Source organism: Melanerpes formicivorus, unplaced genomic scaffold, assembly GCF_026170545.1.
Source record: "Melanerpes formicivorus ecotype bairdi unplaced genomic scaffold, bMelFor1.0.p_v2 SCAF_12, whole genome shotgun sequence".
In the NCBI taxonomy this organism is placed as follows: domain Eukaryota; kingdom Metazoa; phylum Chordata; class Aves; order Piciformes; family Picidae; genus Melanerpes; species Melanerpes formicivorus.
Genome location: NW_027142364.1, coordinates 20377845 through 20397285, shown reverse-complemented (window position 1 = coordinate 20397285; position 19441 = coordinate 20377845). Strand labels below are relative to the sequence as shown.

The 19441-nt window shown below is 41.2% G+C and overlaps 1 protein-coding gene across 17 annotated transcripts in view; it reads left to right on the top strand.

Annotated features, from left to right (window-relative positions):
• The window catches only part of DLG1 (discs large MAGUK scaffold protein 1), a 161957-nt gene that overhangs the window by 101902 nt on the left and 40614 nt on the right, over nt 1–19441 (top strand). For all 17 annotated transcript variants that reach the window (XM_068145601.1, XM_068145595.1, XM_068145602.1 and 14 more), the window contains 9 exons: nt 1658–1711; nt 5278–5328; nt 6344–6468; nt 7941–8110; nt 8620–8756; nt 8942–9086; nt 13188–13314; nt 15817–15973; nt 17112–17214. In XM_068145601.1, coding sequence (XP_068001702.1) covers nt 1658–1711; nt 5278–5328; nt 6344–6468; nt 7941–8110; nt 8620–8756; nt 8942–9086; nt 13188–13314; nt 15817–15973; nt 17112–17214 — 1069 coding nt within the window. The remainder of the gene's footprint in view (nt 1–1657; nt 1712–5277; nt 5329–6343; nt 6469–7940; nt 8111–8619; nt 8757–8941; nt 9087–13187; nt 13315–15816; nt 15974–17111; nt 17215–19441) is intronic.

Genomic DNA, 19441 nt, shown 5'->3' with positions numbered 1-19441 from the left:
CATAGCTTTTTGGGAGCTTTTAAAAACCCTGAGTATGTTGTTGTCACGGTAATGAAACTAAATCAAAGAGTTTACTACCAGCTTCTATTGCAGCCTGTTCAATCTAAATGAATTTCCACACACAGAAGAGTGTTTCTTTAAAAAAAACACAACACCCAAGAGGGTAGAGAATATCTTAATTTTTAAACATGGGGAAAAAAATTCAGCTTCATTTAAAGCAATAAGGAGGTTAACTTTGGTTTGTACACCTGCAAGTCCCATTGAACTTAAACCATGGAAAGCGTTGGGACTCTGGGGTAGATCTGCACCTTTACTTGGTGGGAGGTCTTTTGTTTGTTTTGTTTTGTGGCTTTTTAGACAAACACCATCAGCTGTGGGGATTTTGTTTCAGCTGAAACCACATTTGGTTTTTTTTCAGGAAAGACTCTCAGTATAAACTAGAGAGTGAAAGTGGAGGCTATTTTACCAGCTCCTGGCTAGCAGGGGTGCTAAGTTATTTCATATTTCTGTAGCAATAAGGTCTGACAGCTTATTATGGCTTGTGAATCCCTAACAAACTTCTGACATGCTGCTGTGTGGTAGATAGTATCATAGTATAATACAGGGTTGGAAGGGACCACAAGGATCATCTAGTTCCAACCCCCCTGCCATGGGCAGGGATACCCCACACTAGATCAGCCTGGCCAGAGCCTCATCCAGCCTGGGCTTAAACACCTCCAGGGATGGTGGCCCAACCACCTCCCTGGACAACCCATTCCAGGGCTTCACCACTCTCATGGGGAAGAACTTCCTCCTCACCTCCAGCCTGAATCTCCCCACCTCCAGCTTCATTCCATTCCCCCTAGTCCTATCGCTACCTGAGATCCTGAGAAGTCCTTCCCCAGCCTTCCTGTAGCCCCCTTCAGATACTGGAAGGCCATAATGAGGTCACCTCACTCTTCTCCAGACTGAACAGCCCCAACTCCTTCAGTCTGTCCTCATAGGAGAGGTGCTCCAGCCCTCTGCTCATCCTCATGGCCCTTCTCTGGACACGTTCCAGCACCTCCACATCCCTCTTGCAATAGAGGATCCAGAACTGGACACAGTACTCCAGGTGGGGCCTCACCAGGGCTGAGTAGAGGGGGAGGATCACCTCCCTCGAGTGATGAGTGTCTGAGTGTCTGCTGTGGATTTGCTTTCAGAAGTCAGTTTTGTAGATACTTTCTTACATAGTTTTGTAGCTCTCAACGTTTCTGCTTTGCAGCTTTGAAGGGGTGGGGGGAAGTGTTCCTAGTAGGAAGAAAAAGGAATCAAATCCACCAACATTTGGTTTAAAATACGACTGGTAAAGCGACTTCTGAATGCCCCAGCAAGAGTACTAAGGTCACTGCTGTCATGTCAAATGGCAGCATGACTCAGTTTCTCATTCTGAAAAAGAGAAACTAAGTATACTGAACTCAGATAAAAGCGGAGCTCAGAAGTTTGGAAGAGTGTGGTGGTGTGGTATGAAAGCATTTGTTCAGGGTAGAACCAAGTATTTCAGAAGATGGACTTTTCAGATTCTCAAGCTGACACTAGGCCTTGAACAGAGGGACAACAAATTAAGTGTTGCATAGTCGTCATTAGCACTGCTTTCTCTTATGCTCTGTAATGATTTGTTTTTCTTCTTTTGTTAAAGGCAAATCCCCCTCCAGTGCTCGTGAACACAGACTCCTTGGAGGCTCCAACATACGTAAGCCTGCACATGCTTTCCATTAGCACTTTAGAGGAATGCTTTATGCCTGGAGGTGTGGAGGTCTGGTGTTACTGTTTAACAAAACCTGGTTCGCCCCTCTGACGGGGCTCAATTTTTGTCTGCTGTCCTAATGGTTGGTTGAAAGCCTTAAATATCTGTTCTATGAAAGGAAAAACAACAACAACAAAAACCCCACTTGTAAGCTTGCAGGTGGAAGGTTCTGTGAGAGTACCAGTGTGTGACAGTGCAAAACAGAGTTGTTTGAGGTTCCAGAGGTTCCATGTTCAGAGAACAGTATTTTTTTTCAACTATGCAGGCAGATGCATTAATATTTAATGTGCCATTTCCATTGCACTTCTCACAAAACCACTTCTTCATGCAGTGGCTGTGCTTAAAATTTTAGTGCTCTAATCTAAATGTTCCCAAAAATGGGTTGGCAGCATTAAGGTACTAAGTGCTCTTATGTGGAGGCTGCCATTTGATTTTGGCAGTGTGTGTTTTGTGACAAGGAATACCGCTTGCAGAGACTTCAGAGGCTTTGAAATGCAAGTTTGGCATAGGTTTCAGGTGTGAATTTTCCTCCTGGAGTGACATCCCCCTTGCTTGTTACCACCTGTGCCAGTGGTTTTATGCTGATAACAAGGAAAGAGTCAATCTTGTCCTTGTCTAAAGCATTCCTAATTTAGCAATGTTGCTAGAAAGGAGCTGCAATAACTGAGATGGACAACAGCTTGAATTAACAGTTCAAGCACAAGGCAAATGATTAGTGCAGTGACAGAATTGACAGCCCTGAGTGATGCCTCTGACCTAAAGATCACAGCAGTAGCCTGCAGTGTGTGGCTCTAATGAATGGGATGCAGATAGGGTTTAGAAAAGCACGTTGAAGGTGAGGTGTCTCGCGGCGCACACAAACTAAACAAAGAACCACAGTGATTAATAAATATGTATTCAAGTTTCAGAAGGCCCCATTTGAGAGGCACATGGGGGACAGTCAGTAGTAGTAACAGTAGAAGAAAACAGCATTAGCAGAACAAACTGCTACTCAAAATTATATCCAAATGAGCAGTTTGCAGTGAATGCCAGACAAACAAGCCCAGAACTGTCTGTAACCTAAACTACTCTGTCACTGTAGGAAGCTGAATAAAGGAATATCCTTCTAGGTTTAGAAGCAGCTAGTGGAATTTTGAAGTGATAAATGATGTAAAATCATACTTGTGAGGAAACTGCATTGTGAATCTACCAAACCCTTCAAACGGTCAAGTGTCTCTTCTACTGAAAGGCCTATAAAGCAAAATGCAATACTAGCAAGTCATCAAGAAACAAATGGTCAAGAACAGCTTCCCTTATCTGAATCTGAGGAAACGCTCCCTCCTGGAACTGGAATGGGGTTGTAAAACATCTCACCAAGAAGAACTTACTTTTTTTTGGTAACTTTTTGCAAAAGCCCAAGGAAATCCAAACAGAGCTCAAAGTCAAAGCACATGACAAGATAACCACACAAGAGAAAGGAGCTTCATTACAAAAGTCTCTGATCAAATTCTGCTGAACTCCTAATTGGTTTTCCATTTAAAAAAAAAAAAAGCATTTGTAAATAACTTCCTTTGTCCAAGAGAAGCCTCTGCAAGTAAAGCCTGAAGCTTGGCTTAGTGAATCTGAGAACAGTTTAAACCTTGCAAAAGACAGTGTAGGACAGTGATTGTTGTCATCTGATGTGTCCTTGCTCCTGTCTCTGCTAATGTTGGTTGTTAGGTAAAATCCATTCAGAGGTGAATTAGAAAGGTCAAGACAAAGGGACTATGCAACTGAGCTGAAGCCAAAGATAATTCTGGATGTTGTTGCTTGCTCCTGTTTATCTATATTGCATTTTAAAATTGGATTGCAGAGTTTTGTACGTGGAAACCAGAGACTACTTAAGTATGTTAGGGTCGGCTTTGTTTAGCCTAACGCTAATGAATGGAGAAATAATTAATTGTCCTTGGTATTTAGTAAAGAAAAAAGGGGGAGTGGGGGGGGGAAAAAAAGGCAGCACATAGTGACCAGTCATGAGCAAAGCATTTCCCAGGCACTGTAATATAGGATGACTGGTTCAGTTAGCACCTGTTGTTGTGCTCGTAGATAATAGCTCAAGGACTAAGCCAAGGTAAAAACTTCTTGGTCACAGTGGCTTCTTTTGTGCTGCTGTAGTAACAGATACAGTTTCATGTGTTCAGAGGGTCAGGACCTCTTCCCTTTTTAATGGAGAAATATCATGTGTTACAACCACAGTATCTTTTTCCACTGAACAAACTACAGAGGACATAATAAATTTGGAGGTACTGCAGCAAGATAATAATCTGTTATGTCTGCAGTGGATGTGGCTTCTGTTGTATTAAGGGAAGATGTAATTAGAGATTGGAGAAGAACTGTAGTGAGAGATAAATGAGCTTGATTTTAGGCAGCCTGCAAAAGCATCTCCAGGTTTCAGAGCTTTTAAGTCTGTTAAATGAACATGAGGAAGAAAGTTGGTGTGATCTTAATTTTGTTTGGAGTACATTTCAGGCCCTTTTTTAGTTCTTCCCTGGAAAACTGCTTTCTTGTATATTTATGTATGGTATATTTATTAACTCCTGAATAGTAGAATATAGAAGATACATAGAATATATTTAGAATAGACAGGATGATTAAAAATAAAATAGTATAAATGTTATTTCTTCATAAATATTTACTCCTAAAAGGATTGTAATAGGTAATTGCCTGTAGCTGCATGTTATAGATGATAGTGTAGTTGTTTGTGGAGGAAAATGTCACAGTATATATCACAGTATATCACCAAGGTTGGAAGGGACCTCAAAGATCAACATTTGAGTTCCAAGATGAAAAACCTCATAGCAAATTCTTAACTACATTCAAGATGAAAGTAATGTTGTTTGTTTTCTCTTCATTTAGTTCTTTGTTACTTCTTTGACTCTGTAGGCAGCAAAGAACGTGGCTATCCTTTTTAACTTGAGGATGCTGGAGCTTACCTCTAGAATTTGAGGGTTTCACCTAACTTCATAAGATAGTCTTCTTCTTTTGGTGGTGTTTTAATTTGTTGATCTTTAGTATGTAGCGTGATAAATAAGAAATGGAACAGTTGTTAAATGCTGCCTTAGAAGAGTCTCACCCATTTCTAGTGAGAAATGGTGTAAAGCATCAGCCCTGGGTATTTCTTCTCTGAGGACCAACAGTTTGGGAATACTACTCTGTTCTTCTAGACAATTTCTCCTCTGCCCCATGACCTCTTTTCTTTTTTCTCAATTACCTCTTGCTTTGTGGTCTGAAAATCTCCAGGGCTTTGCTTTTCTGGCAGTCAGAGGCAGAAGGCCCCTGTTCTGCAGTGTCTGCATACACAGCACTGTGCTGTCTGAAATCTTAGCTTTTAAACTCTTGTGAAAAAAGTGTCTGATTGATGTACAGAGCAGTGCTCTCTGAGCACAGTGGTCCCTGTGAATCAGCTGAGATTTGATGGGAGTGAACCAGCAGCCAGGCAAAGTGTCTTGCATGAAGGGTAAAACGCTCTAAATCTCACTTTGATTTCTTTATAGGTCAATGGCACGGACGCTGATTATGAATATGAAGAAATTACTCTTGAAAGGGTAACATGCTAAATGTCTTTCTGTACTCTGTTTTAGATTGGATTTGTGATACTTTAATATGAAATGTTGACTTCTGCATGCTGCTAAATGGCAATCCAAAACAATCTTTACTCTGGGTTTCCCCCCCCCCTTTGTTTCCTTTATTATTTATTTCCTTTATTGTTTTCTTTATTATTTAACCTAAAGTAAAGAAAATAAAATGCATCCAGTTGCTGGAGCAGGAATAGAAGTTCTTACTAACATCCTTGACCATTAGGACTAAAATGCAGGAAGAATCTCCCTGAGACATACTGCATTTAATATTATTATGTAGGCTTGCAGAGAGTAATAACACAAATTATTGTTTCATTTCCTATATTGCCATTTATGAGAGGCTTTTATTTATACCATTGTTTCATGTTGAGAATCAGACTTCCAGTTGAGAGCATTTGCATTGATTCGGTTTACAGTGTTGAGATCTATCTCATCTTTCCTTTCTTAGGCTGCACTGTTGAGAAAAAGGGAGGGGAAAAAGTAAAAGCACTTGTATTTGATATCTGCAGTGCCCCCAGCTGAGAGGGTTAGGAGGTCTTGCAGCTGATAGTAAGGGCAGGGAACTTTTGAAGAGAAAATGCCTGAATCTCTGCATTTGTGAGGCTGTATTACATGTGTGACACTAATTACTTGGGGGCTCATCTGGAATAAATAATTTGTCACCAGTAATCTTAGGAGGAGCAAATAGTTACATGAATAATCTCAAAGATCTAGCTCCCTGTATAAAGCTCTCTTTGAGAAAGCTGTGGGGTTGGAACTGTCTCTCTTACAGGTACACAATGACTGGTGTTCTTCTGTGAAATTAATTACATCTTAGAGATGATTATATGTTGTATACTGCTTAAAGTGTCTTCTGATGTTTCTTTTTTAATCATTAAAGATCATGTAGATTTGGTTCCATATTGAATCACACAGATAAACTAGAATATCTTTTTCCCCAAAATACAGATGTGTAAAATTTTTCTTTCCCCTCTGCCTTTAGGGAAATTCAGGACTTGGCTTTAGCATTGCAGGTGGTACAGACAACCCACATATTGGGGATGATTCAAGTATTTTCATTACAAAAATTATAGTTGGGGGTGCAGCTGCACAGGATGGAAGATTACGGTACGATGACTTTTTGTGTTGACTTGTTGAATGTTTATTATGATAGAGCATATTCTGTTAGTTTCAGTAGCTTTGTCATGCTGCATTGCATTTTACATAAGTTTTTCTTGCAGAGATATTTTATAAAGAAAGAGCAATGTTTGTGTTTTTTTCCCTGCCCATTAAAACCTGCAGTTATCAGAAGTTAAGTGAAATTGTTTTCTGTTGGGTGGTGTAAATTGATTAGGCCATGTCATAGAGTCATGGAATGGTTTGGGTTGGAAGGCATCTCCAAAAGTCATCCAGTCCAACCCACTCTGCAGTCAGCAGGGACATCCTCAACTAGATCAGGTTGCCCAGAGCCCTGTTGAGTCTTACCTTGAATATGTCCTGGGATGGGGCCTCAACCACCTCCCTGGGCAACCTTTTCCAGTGTGCCACTAGCTTCATGGTAAAGAACTTGTTCCTAACTGTATTGTATAGTCCTTAATTCAATGTACAAAGTCTTGGTCATCTATATGCACATTTTCTGGTCTGTAAGATAGTTGAGCTCCACAGCTCTCTTTTATGCTTGGTATAACCTCCAGAGCAATACTTTTTGTTTAAATTGAGTACTTGTTTAAATTTGAGTAGACCAAATTTAATTGTGGCCTGATATCGCTACTTAACTCCTAGGGAGAAAATGCTGCCACATTTTGAAATGGTAGCAGGTGATAATTGCACATTTATTTGAGAGCACTGTTAGCAGCTATAAACAATTGCATTAATAAATTATTTTTTCTAATCCATAACAGTCTTTAACTGTTCTGCTGTATCACTCAGTGTGACAAAACACATCTGATTTTTAGGACCAGCTTTTTCCTCTTCTGTTGTTCAGAACTTGCCCTATCACTTTTGGTCCAAATGCCTGATGTGTTATGATTTTTAATCCTAATAAGCTTATCTCAAGGCTTCATTTTAGCTCGTTGGCTGTTGTCAGAGGTTCATCTGGCAGAACATGGTGACAGGTGCATCGGGCATTGTATTTAGTGTAATGAGACCTCATTATTACTGCAGCAGCCTGTTAAATAGAGTGGAAGGCCAACACTTAAACAGCTTGTGAAAAGCAGGAATGGAGACTGACTTCATAGCAAGGCTGAGAACTGATTTGTTCTCCTTGTATACCCTCTCTAGGTTCTGAATTGTTAATTTCTGTCTTATAGCACTAAGGAAAAGGTCCTGTGTCCCAAGCTCTGTTCCAACGAAACACACGGAAGGTGGTGTCCTCTATGGCTGTTACCAAAATATTCCTGTGAAAAGCCTATCTACTGGCCTCTGGTTTATTTTTAAGCACTGATACTTAATTTTTAGAGCATTGTCTTGCATTAATATGATGTTGAAATGAAATCCATGTATCACAATGTGCCAGCAAGTACGTTGGTGTGTTGTAGATAATGTATTGGGCTCCTAATGTGTCTGCTCCATCAGCTGACCGTGACTGCTGCTCTCTCTAGGGTTAACGATTGTATTCTACGAGTAAATGAGGTGGATGTCCGTGATGTGACACACAGCAAAGCAGTTGAAGCACTGAAAGAAGCAGGATCGATTGTACGATTGTATGTCAAAAGAAGAAAACCAGTCACAGAAAAAATAGTGGAAATCAAACTTGTAAAAGGCCCTAAAGGTATGTGGGATGCATAAAGCTTCTCCTTTGCAAGGAGGGTAGAGTTAACGAGGGGTTTCTGCGTATGGAGCATGCAGTGGTTTGCTTATGGGGCGTTAGGCAACGCCAGAATCATGGGAAAATAAGATACTGAAAAAATAAGGTAATGAAATCTCAGCTGCCTCTGAATTTAATCATCTAGAGAGGATCTTTGGAGATGAAACGCTGTTTGGAGAAAGTATGGTTGTGTTTCTGTATGGGGAAAGGTTGGGCAATCGTTCTTTAAATATCAGTAGTGATTCTGTAGCTCTGCTGTGTGCATCTTGCAGAAGGCATGGAGTAAATGGCTTTAGCTTTTCTGTAAATGTTACTTACCCAAAAGTTTCTGAAAAGTCATGGAGTTCACTGAGACTTCATGCCTAGTATTTTTTCAGTTTGTGTGTGTGTGACACAAGTGGCATTGTTGTTTCTGTGAGAACCTGAATCCACTGCTGAAAAGTTTCTTGAGCAATGACTTTGTTTTCAAGCAGGTCTTGGCTTCAGTATTGCTGGTGGTGTAGGAAATCAGCATATACCTGGAGACAACAGCATCTATGTAACCAAAATCATTGAAGGTGGGGCAGCTCATAAAGATGGCAAACTTCAGATTGGAGACAAACTTTTAGCTGTAAGTAAGAGCTGATTTTGTTGTTGCTGTTGGTTTCTCCTTTCCCTGTTGAGGGAAAGTAAGGGCATGACTTAAGTTGTGGTTCAGCTGCCAACTGGTGGGGTGAAAACAATTGATATTGCAAGGAAATGGTGCTGTGAAAATGGGCAGTTTTCTCTGTTGAAAGTTTGTGTTCTTCTCTTCAGGTGAACAGTGTTTGCTTAGAAGAAGTTACTCATGAAGAAGCAGTGACTGCCTTAAAAAACACATCTGACTTTGTTTATCTGAAAGTTGCAAAACCCACCAGCATGTTCATGAATGACAGTTATGCCCCTCCTGACATCACAAACTGTAAGTTCAGCTTGTCTTTGTGACTGAATTATGTTTTCCTTGAAGGCTTTAGCTTAACTCATTGTGGTGTACAAACAGTTTCAAGCCTTTAAAAATTATACTGTGTGAAAGTTTGATATAACAAAGTTGACAAAAATTATGTGCTGAAGACAATAACATCATCTAAGAGCAACAAGGGCTCTTAGTGGGTTTCCATGGCTAATGTGGCCTAATCCTAGTGATTTCTGATGGCTTCTTGATGGGCCTTGTTCTCCTGAAGGCTGTGGAGAGCAGCATAAGGCACTGTGCCAGGTGTTCAGCATCCTGTGAACTGAGAGAAAAACAGTGGTATTTCAAGTAGAGGTTAGTGATGTTCTGACTCTCGTTTTTTTCCCCTTTCTCTGGTGGTGGTTTTTTCCCCTTTCTCTGGTGGTGGTTTTTCCCCCCCTTTCTCTGGTGGTGGTTTTTCCCCCCCTTTCTCTGGTGGTGGTTTTTTCCCCCCTTTCTCTGGTGGTGGTTTTTTCCCCCCTTTCTCTGGTGGTGGTTTTTTCCCCCCTTTCTCTGGTGGTGGTTTTTTCCCCCCTTTCTCTGGTGGTGGTTTTTTCCCCTTTCTTTTTTTGCCTTTCATCTTTTTCCATTCTGCTTCCCTGTTTTTTTCCTGAGCTTAACTGGGAGGAGGAGGGGGCAGATCTTGGCCATACATGTAGTCTTGCTTTTGGCCCATGAGTGTCTTTCTTGCAAGACTCTTTCCATTTGGCTGCTGTCCCTGTAAGAAGGACCTGAGAGACAGTGGCATCCTGTGCGGTCCAATATCCTGTCCTTTGTGTGAAATTAGGTTGTTAGGTTGCTCTCTATGCTAACTTCTTTGAAGGTGGTGGTGCATTGAAATGCCCAGAAAACACCAAATTCCAAAGCTGGTCATCTTTAAGGCTTTCTTTTAGGAATTGTTCTAGTTTAATTACAGTACTCACTCACTTTCTCTGTTGATGAGAACTTAAAATGCAGAGCTAATAATACTGAAGGACCAGGTTCCCAAATGTCAGTATCTAGGATTTCTGCAAAACCTCTTTATTTAAGAACTCCTGTAGTAAGAGCACCAGACCTGGGTACATTCCTGTCAGGTGGTTTGATGGTGGTTGGAGGGCACAAAGTAAGACAGCATCCATAGAGATAATGAAATAATTCGATATTTCTTTGGGGTTATTGCCTTTGAATCGAGGGACATTGGATCAAGAGGTTTCTGAGGCTCTGACTGATGGCAGTCTTTACTGAGGAGAGTGCAAGTCCTTCCAACATTGTGTACCTGGGGGCTGAAAATTGACCTCTGTCATTTGATTTTTATCAGAGTGAGTGCACAGCTTCTGGCTGCCTTTGGAGGAGTTAATGTTGTTAAAGAGCTGGAGCTGTCTGAAACCACAGCATTTAGCAGGGAATCAATGTGGGAAAAAGTAGCTCATGGATGTGTGCTGTAGCTGTAGAGATTGGTATGTATGTATGCATGGGTGATGAAAGCTTGAGCACAGCACTTAAGGGTCTGGAATTCTTGTTATGCCTGTTTCTATTGCTTCTGTGAGATTTTCCTTTTAACACTTCAAGTGTGGAGTGCTGATGTAAACAGCTACTTCACTACCATCCTCAGTTTGGGGCTCAAGAGGAGGACAGTTGGTGATAGATTTTTTCTTTCTGAGCACACTGCCATTTGAGTCCTACTCTCCTGTGAGCATCCAGTATGAGGCACTGATACCCAAGAATTTCCTGTATAGGAAACATGAAAATTCAACAACCCCCCCTATGATCATTGTACAGAGAGGAACAACAGCACTGTAAGCGATACGGGGCTGTGGACCAATGCCACCCAGCTGACTAGCACCGTTGGCAGCCACCTGGATTTCTTTCTTTGGTAGTCATAGCCATTTGTCTTATGTACTAAGTCAGCAGGGAATGTGAACTGCCCCAGTAATCTATATATAAATGTGGGTTTATAAATGGTTCCTGGAATAAATGTCCAGTAGCTTGTTGGTATAAATGCTTTTCAAGTTACTCAGTTGCAACATTGCTGAGAACATCTAGAACTCAGCATTTTAAAGCACCAACACAGTTGGTACAGTGCATGTTGTAGAGTATCAGAGTCAGAAAAGTGTCTACAGAGCTTTGGAGACAGAGGACTAGCTTCCAATACAGGCCTCCTTTGATGAGATTATTAATGATGCACCTTTGACCCCTAGTCAATTTTAAAGTAGTTTTCTTTTGTGTGTTGGTAAAGCATTTCCACATGGCGTTGAGAATATTCAGTGTCCTCACTGGAGACACCAGTGCCTTATCATGCCTTAGATGGCACAAAGATGGGTGGCTTTGGAAATGGAATTTCCCCTTGAGAATCTTTGGCTTTTCCTGTCCAAGCAAGTTCATTTTGTGCATGTGATTGGCTGGTCAGCCCTACCACAGTTCCTTTATGAATTACATCAGTAATAATATTTACTTGGGAACAGAAGTTTAGACCTGATTTAGGATTCAGGAAGTGATGGCTTCCCTTTTATTTCTGTCATGTTCCTCATGAATATTCTTCAGATATAATCTCCAGCTAAAACATTTTTAGGAAAGGAGGAGGCATGCTTTTTTTGCAGGAGCTCCATGGAGAGCCTTTTTATGCCTTGTAGGCTTGCTTCCATCAGGCTGAGTATACCAGCTTTGAGAGGGCACCTGACTTTTCTAAGTAGCATATGTAGAACTTAGTAAATGATGTAGCCAGTGCTGACATGGAACAGTCCAGAGGTCTGAAGTAATGAACTGTTTTATTGCTTCAGAGCTGAGCTTTAGTGATGTGAATAAAGGATACAAAATCTAAACCCCAAGAATGTGTGGCAGATGGTGTGTGCACTTCTGATCATGATGCAGTGTCTGAGGAAAAGCAAAATATTTATGTCCAGTAGCCCTGTTTTCAAGTATCACTTGCTTTTAGCCAAACCAAGTACAGTGATGTGAAAATACATTGTTGCATTGAAGTACCTCTTTTTTCCCCCCTTGCCTTTTTTCCCCCCTTGAAAGGTAAATATTGTGATGTGGTTTGCTAGTCATTGTGACAGTCTTTTGCCAAGACCCAATGTGGCTAAAAGAGAGCCTGAAAATTGACAGTCAACTGTCCAAATCTGTTACCAGTGCATAGAAGCTACGTACTGTGCCTGGGGCAGCCATGGGATCTTTGGTCTTCAAATCCCTGCAGGGAGCAGAAGGGTGAAAGTGTGGTGTACATGGGTTGCAACTGTTCTACCAAACAGAGTGTTTGTAATGTGTGTGTTGTGGTTCAGGTAAAACATAATGCACTTCATGCACAGGATTCACAGCCAGTTACTGAAGAGGTTAGATTAAATCCTTTCAATACTCTTTACTGGGAACCTGTGAATAAGGCAACTGACCCATGCCATATGACTGAATTATTTTTACACTAGCTTGTTTATGCTTCTCAGTAAATTGATACCTCTTACCTTGAAGAGTAGGAGTTGGAAAAATCCTACCTTTGTGTTCTGATGTGTGTTGAGCACATGGTAGCATCTCTGCCAGCACCTGTGCTGTTAAAGATGGCTTTCTTCAGTGTGTGAGAAATGTATCATCGTTCCCTGTTCAGACTTATTAGTCAGAATGGCCTCTGGAGGATTCTGGAGGTTTTAGGGTGCTGTGAGTCAAAGCATTGAGAAGAAAGAGGCAGCCTGTTAGTTTGGAAGAGGTGTAACATTAAATGATGTGTTGTTCACTGGTGCTCTTGACATACTGACGTTAAGAAATAGAAATTCTTAATTGATGTTAGTCAAGTTAAAAAGCAGCTTTAGAAACAGATAGGTCACCAGAGTGTGCTGGTGGGCATCAGCTGTCCAGAGTGTCTGTTTCTAAAAAAGAGGGGGTTTTGGATAGTAGTCAAGCTGAAAAGTTTTCTCAGTGGCTTAGTGTGAGGAAACTGGGCAATGTGTAGATGAGACAGTGTTTTACAGCTGTGGTATTTATAATGCATCACTACAAGAGGTATATTTTGGTTATAGAAGGTACTCCTTATAGTACTTGGGTTTAGTTCCTCCAGCTCTTTTTTCTTACTGCATTAATGTTTTGGTTTCTTTTTTCCCCACTCTGAAGCTTATTCTCAGCCAGTGGATAACCATATCACTCCTTCTGCCTACCTGGGGCAGTCCCTGCCCCCAGCATCACCAGGGCGATACTCACCCGTTCCCAAAGGAATGCTTGGAGATGATGAGATTACCAGGTAACAAATAAGCACAGCTACAGGTCAGATTGGTTAAGCAGGGAATGCATAATGCATGTTTGTGGGCAAAATACTGGGGAATACTGTATTTCAAGAAATAAATGGCTGTTTCTTAATACTCAGAAATGTTATTGGAATGAGGAAAAGAGGTTTATTGGTTTATATACACACATGCACATATAAATAATGAGCACAGGAATATGGTTAACATCAGAGTGCCCTATCCAAGTGCTCCATGAGTTCATTGAGGGTGGCATTATGAACAGGCTCCAGATTGTTTCTTTTTCAATTTCAATGTTGTGGGGGATTTTTGTTATTAGTTTTGGGGGTGTTTTTTTTGGTGTTCCCCCTCCCACCCCAGACAAGGGCTTGATTTGATGGATTTGCAAATCCAGGAAGGCTAGGGAGCTTCTAATCCTTTCCCATTACCAGACTGTTCATTCACTAGATTGCATTAATCTTTTGTTCATCATTGCTGATAAAGGGAAGCTCTTCCAATTTGCTGCCCTTCTGTTCAGTATGAAGATGTCATTCTGCATTTTCAGGATGGTATTGCTGAATTCTGTGTCATACCATCATCTAATAGATGGGCAATGTCACTTGGTTTCTGAGGCAGGGTCTACCCAGAATTGCAGGCTGAGTGGTGCAAGTTAGAGAATGGATTTTGGTCTGTTGGAAGCTAGGACATGTCTTTGTAGTTACTTTTAACTTGGAGCTAGGTGGGCACATAAGCTGAAATGATTCTGGCCTGCTGATAACACTGCTGAACTTGCAGTTGCATAGCCTCCCTTCTGAACGACTGTAAAATGAAGCTTTGTAGATTTCTTCTGAAATGCAAGAACTATGCACAGAAGGCATTAGGTGATTTAGGTTTTGAAAATTACTTTCCCATCTTCTACTTCTCTCATCCCAAAAAGAGGTTTAGAAATTCAGTGTAGCATTTAAAAAATCAGTGCACGCCTCTGTTCTCCAGCTGCAGCATTCTTGTTAATGCATTAGTGTGACCCACACCAAATATATAGTATCATAGTATCAGGCAGGGTTGGAAGGGACCACAAGGATCATCCAGTTCCAGCCCCCCTGCCATGGGCAGGGACACCCCACACTAGATCAGCCTGGCCAGAGCCTCATCCAGCCTGGGCTTAAACACCTCCAGGCGCCCCAACCACCTCCCTGGACAACCCATTCCAGGGCTTCACCACTCTCATGGTGAAGAACTTCCTCCTCACCTCCAGCCTGAATCTCCCCACCTTCAGCTTCATTCCATTCCCCCTAGTCCTATCATTACCTGAGATCCTGAGAAGTCCCTCCCCAGCCTTCTTGTAGGCCCCCTTCAGATACTGGAAGGCCACAATGAGGTCACCTCAGAGCCTTCTCTTCTCCAGACTGAACAGCCCCAACTCCTTCAGTCTGTCCTCATAGGAGAGGTGCTCCAGCCCTCTGCTCATCCTCCTGGCCCTTCTCTGGACACACTCCAGCACCTCCATATCCCTCTTGTAATAGGGGCTCCAGAACTGGAGGTTCCCACAATGTCACTGGATTGTAATAGATGCTGCTTTGAAAACTGACTGTAATAGAGTTGAGAGAGGGTGAAACTTGAGAATTTGTCACTAAGTTTAACAGAGAGCTAGCGCAAAAATGGAGTGTTTGTCAAAACCTGGAGTAGATGATGGATTTTTTGTTTGTTTTGGGAAAAATGCAGTTTGATAGTTTGTCCTAAATGAATAATTTATGTCTCCCAATACTGAAGGATGTCCATTAATTGTTCTTTAGTGCTCTCTAGTGATTTTTCAAATGCAGTGCACAGTTGCTTTGCTTTAGAAGTGTCTGTCCCTGAAATAATTTCTGCTTTCCTTGCATTGGGTGAAGTAGCAGATGAGGAGATTTTTGGAAGGAGTGTTTCTGCATTAAAAGGTGACCTTATCTTAATTGATCAGTACTTCCTCTTTCTCATCCAGGTCAGCAGGGGATCCTGTAAAAAGAATCAAAAAACTTGGCTTAGATTTAACTTTCCTCAGTTGCAATTGCTGCAGATAAATTGCAGATGTATTTGCAGCTGCCATACCTTCTGATTTATGCCTTTTGTTCAGAGGGTTTGTGCTTATTTTTTGACTTGTATTGCTTTTGACCAACTGGAGTGAAAGTCAGGCACCAAGAGTGTATTTTTCACTGCAGTATTTCCCCTAGAATGGGTTCTTAAAGTTTTGCTGTTCTGTTGCTCACTGTTACGATCAGATAGAATAAGGCTGTGAGCTGTATTGAGGCTTTTGAACAATATGAAGAGTGCTAAGTGATGGCATTCAGTGCTGAAGAGGTTTGTAATGTGATAAGAATTTAGGATACATCCATACAAATGGGTCTGTTTGGTTTGCCTAAGAACAAAGAGAGGATGGTAATGCCTAAATTTCACATCTGCTTCTCGCAGAAAGCTTTGCTTTTCTAATTAGTTTCCTTTTACCAGTGTCCAGTGACCACAATTTCATATTCTTTTCCTTCATTCAGGGAGCCCAGAAAGGTTGTCCTGCATCGAGGATCAACGGGTCTTGGTTTCAACATTGTTGGAGGAGAAGATGGAGAAGGAATTTTCATCTCTTTCATCCTTGCAGGAGGCCCAGCTGATCTGAGTGGAGAGCTCAGGAAAGGAGATCGTATAATTTCTGTAGGATTCCTTGCTTCTTATTTAAACATCAACAAAAGTTTTCCCCTCCCCAGATTTTAATGCCTGTTAATGATTGATATGAAATGAATATCCTTAGCTGAACTAAATTTGAGACAATGAAACAGATACCAACACACTTCCAGAGTATCTTTGAGGACTTCAGTCTGCCTCAGTTTCTGATCTGAAACCTGGTTAAAATAACACTTCCCTACCTCAGAGATCTTCAGTGAGGACTTTAACTTATCTGTGTCTAGTAGCTGGAGGCTTCTGTGAGTCTAAAATGAAAGCATGCAGGCTTCAGAAAGAAGCATTCCTGTGAGGTGGACACTTGGCAGCACTGTCTAAAATTGGATGCTAAACTTCCCATTAGTCTTAAACAGCTCCATCTCATACTTGTCCAAGTACTTTACCTCTATTGATACTGAAGGTCATAAAGACTTTGTGTGTTTCTTTGTGAAGTAATTTATGAAGAATCATTTCTTTGTACAATTCATTTGGAATTCATTAGTTATTTAAGAGGAATTTTTCTTCCTCTTTAGATTTTGGCTCTGGTGCTACTAAAATGCTGATATTAAAGTGCATGTTTATTTTAGTTTGGACTATGAGAGATGCTTAGGGACTAAAATATGACATACATTTCTGCTTCAGTGGGGTTTTTTCTGATGCTATTTTGAAATCTGCTGCATTGAAAATCAGGTTAGACCCACGGAATGTGGAGTGTGCCATGATGTTAAACATAAGGGTCTGTGGTCATGCTTTGGCTAAGGAGATCCCTGTTGCAGAAAGATGAGGTGAACCATCACATGAAGTCACATTCTTTGCCTCTCTCTTGAAAAACAAAGTAAAAAGTCTTAAGAATAAAGTGGAGCTAGTGAATAGAGATTTCTTAAGTGATATACTGTGATGACTGTAGTGCCCCTTAACAGGGGAGTGGGTATGAGACAGGATTTTGGTTATCAGTAAGGATCAATAATCTTATGTATTAACTATTTGTAATGTTGCAAACAAGGAAACATGGCATGGAAGCTAATTTGTGTCCAGTTTTGGGGTTTGGGTTTGTTTTTTCTGGTGAGTGTGTTCTGTGATGCTAAACACCACCACTTATTTTGATAAAGAGCTTTTTTTATATCACTTGTAGGTAAATGGAGTAGACCTAAAAGCAGCAACCCATGAGCAGGCAGCAGCAGCCCTGAAGAACGCAGGCCAAGCAGTAACTATTGTAGCTCAGTACCGTCCAGAAGGTAAGAGCTTGCTTCCACACTTTGGAACTCTGAGAACAAACATGTGCAAGGTCTTCCTACCTCAGCCCTCTTTTGAGGAGAGAAGAAATGAAGTAGTCAATGTTGAACATACCTACTAGCATAATTACAGATGGCCAGATGTGCAAGTGTTGGTGCCCTGGCTTGCTCTGTTTCCCGCTCTGATCATGTTCAGGATGTTGATTTCTTCAGTGAATGTTAACACTGCCATACCATGAAAATGGAGCTGGTAAATCCAGTGTTTAGGAGAAATACCATGCTGGTACTTTTGTATTTCACCATTTTCTTCCCTCTTTAATGTGGTGGCTTTATTTTCCTTACTAATGGGAGGGCAAAAGATTAATTCCTAATTTCTTTTCACTTGTGTTGATTTGGGTGACCTAAGGAGAGCATCAGGTTTCCATTCCTGTGTTTCCTACTGAGCTGGTATTTCTGTTTATCCAGCAATTTCATAGGGTCCAGATTAGACTGCAGCTGATGCTGATGAACCATCCCTGTGTGTTCTGCAGATGCTAAATAATACTACAGCATCACAATACACAAATTTGTCCTCTAATATTTCTTCAGCACATTTCAGGTGCCTTTGTATGTTTGAGACTTCAAAATTCAGTATCCTGAAATTATACTCTTGAGTCTGTAAGCCTATATATTATTGTCTACATATATATGTAATAAGACATTTTTGGTGGTGTATTATGAACTCTGATCAGCAGCTTTCTCCAGTGTTGCTAAATTGAATAGCCCATCATTAAATCTCCTTTGCAGTGACTTGCCTGCTTAAACCTGGTCTTTAGCAGTACTGGGAAAGGGTAGGTGCAGGTGTTTATCAGGACTGGACATTGAGCAGGGCTGCTGCCTTAGTTTGAAATCATTAGGCAACTGACTGCAGCACACTTTTATTTCTTCTCTTCTGCTGTGTTTGTTTTGTCCTGTCCTCCCCAAGTCTCTTGAAGGCTAGCTTTCACATTCCCCTCCACCTGCTTCACCATCATATATATCTTCACTGACCCAGGAACTCAGTCAGTAATAAGGCCAACTAATTTGTCTGGTTTGTGGTCAAATCACTGCAGCCAGCTCATGTTTTCAGCCCTGTGTTGTCTTGTGAGGTTGTGCATCCTTCTCACGTGTCTGGTCTGTAGATTTTTCTCTTCCAGGATTCATTTTCTAAGAGTGCCACTCTTAGACTTCATTTTAGAAAGAACAGTAAGGTCAGTATTGGTTCTGGAATATTTGCTTTGGTTGGTTTTGGTCAGAATTGTCAAATATTTCTGTTGATGCACATTTGGCCTGTTTCTTTGCCAAAAGCACAGACCCAGATTCCAGGCCAAAGCAGCAGTTTTATCACTCCTCTCGTTCTGGGATTCAGGCTTTGAAAAGAAAATGATCCCTACATACCCCGGAAAGTTAGAACTTTTCCTTTTAGAATAAGAGAACTAAGCATTTTGGATGGTTCCTGCTCTTTCTGCATAGGAAATAACAGCTTTCTGTACTCCCACTTGTCCAAGCAGATAACTTATTTTCCTGAAATGTGTGTTACTGAGATGCTTGACTGACTGATGGGATTTCAGGGCAGCGTGCAGAGACTTGCCCAGAGCAACGTACCCTGCTGCCTCTTAGAAATCTCTCAGCAACTGTCACTTGTAGACTTCAAACCTAGAGCTGTACTCATTCCATCATGATTACTGAAGCATTCAGTGCAAGACTGTATGCAGCTGAGCTGTATTGAGACTGCTTTTCTCAAGGAGTTAAGGGTTATATTTGAGAGGATGTGTGCGGGAGGTGTTGCTTGAACAATCCTAGGTTCTGGGCAGACATCTGACACATGAGTCAAAGGGTTTATTAGTTATTTGTAAAGATGCCTGGTCTGCATGACCATCTTTCTTTCTGAAATAGTGTTTGAAATCTCCTTCAGAGTGAGCATGTTGGAAGCGTGGTAGGGCTTACTCTACCCTTTTGAAGTATGCAATGAAGGACAAGTGTAATTAAGAGATTGAGATACTTTGTAGTTTGGAGGCAAAGTACTAACTGACACAGGGCCAATCTATTTCCAGAGAGCTCTAGCTGCTAATGTCTCTGTTTAACATCTCTGCCTGCCTTTTTCTTACTCCTTGTAAAAAGAGATTTGATGGAACTCAAACTGTCAGCTTCTTTCAGGTCTTGTGTGGGAGGTAATTTGGATCAGCTACTCACTGCTCATCTTAGAGATGAG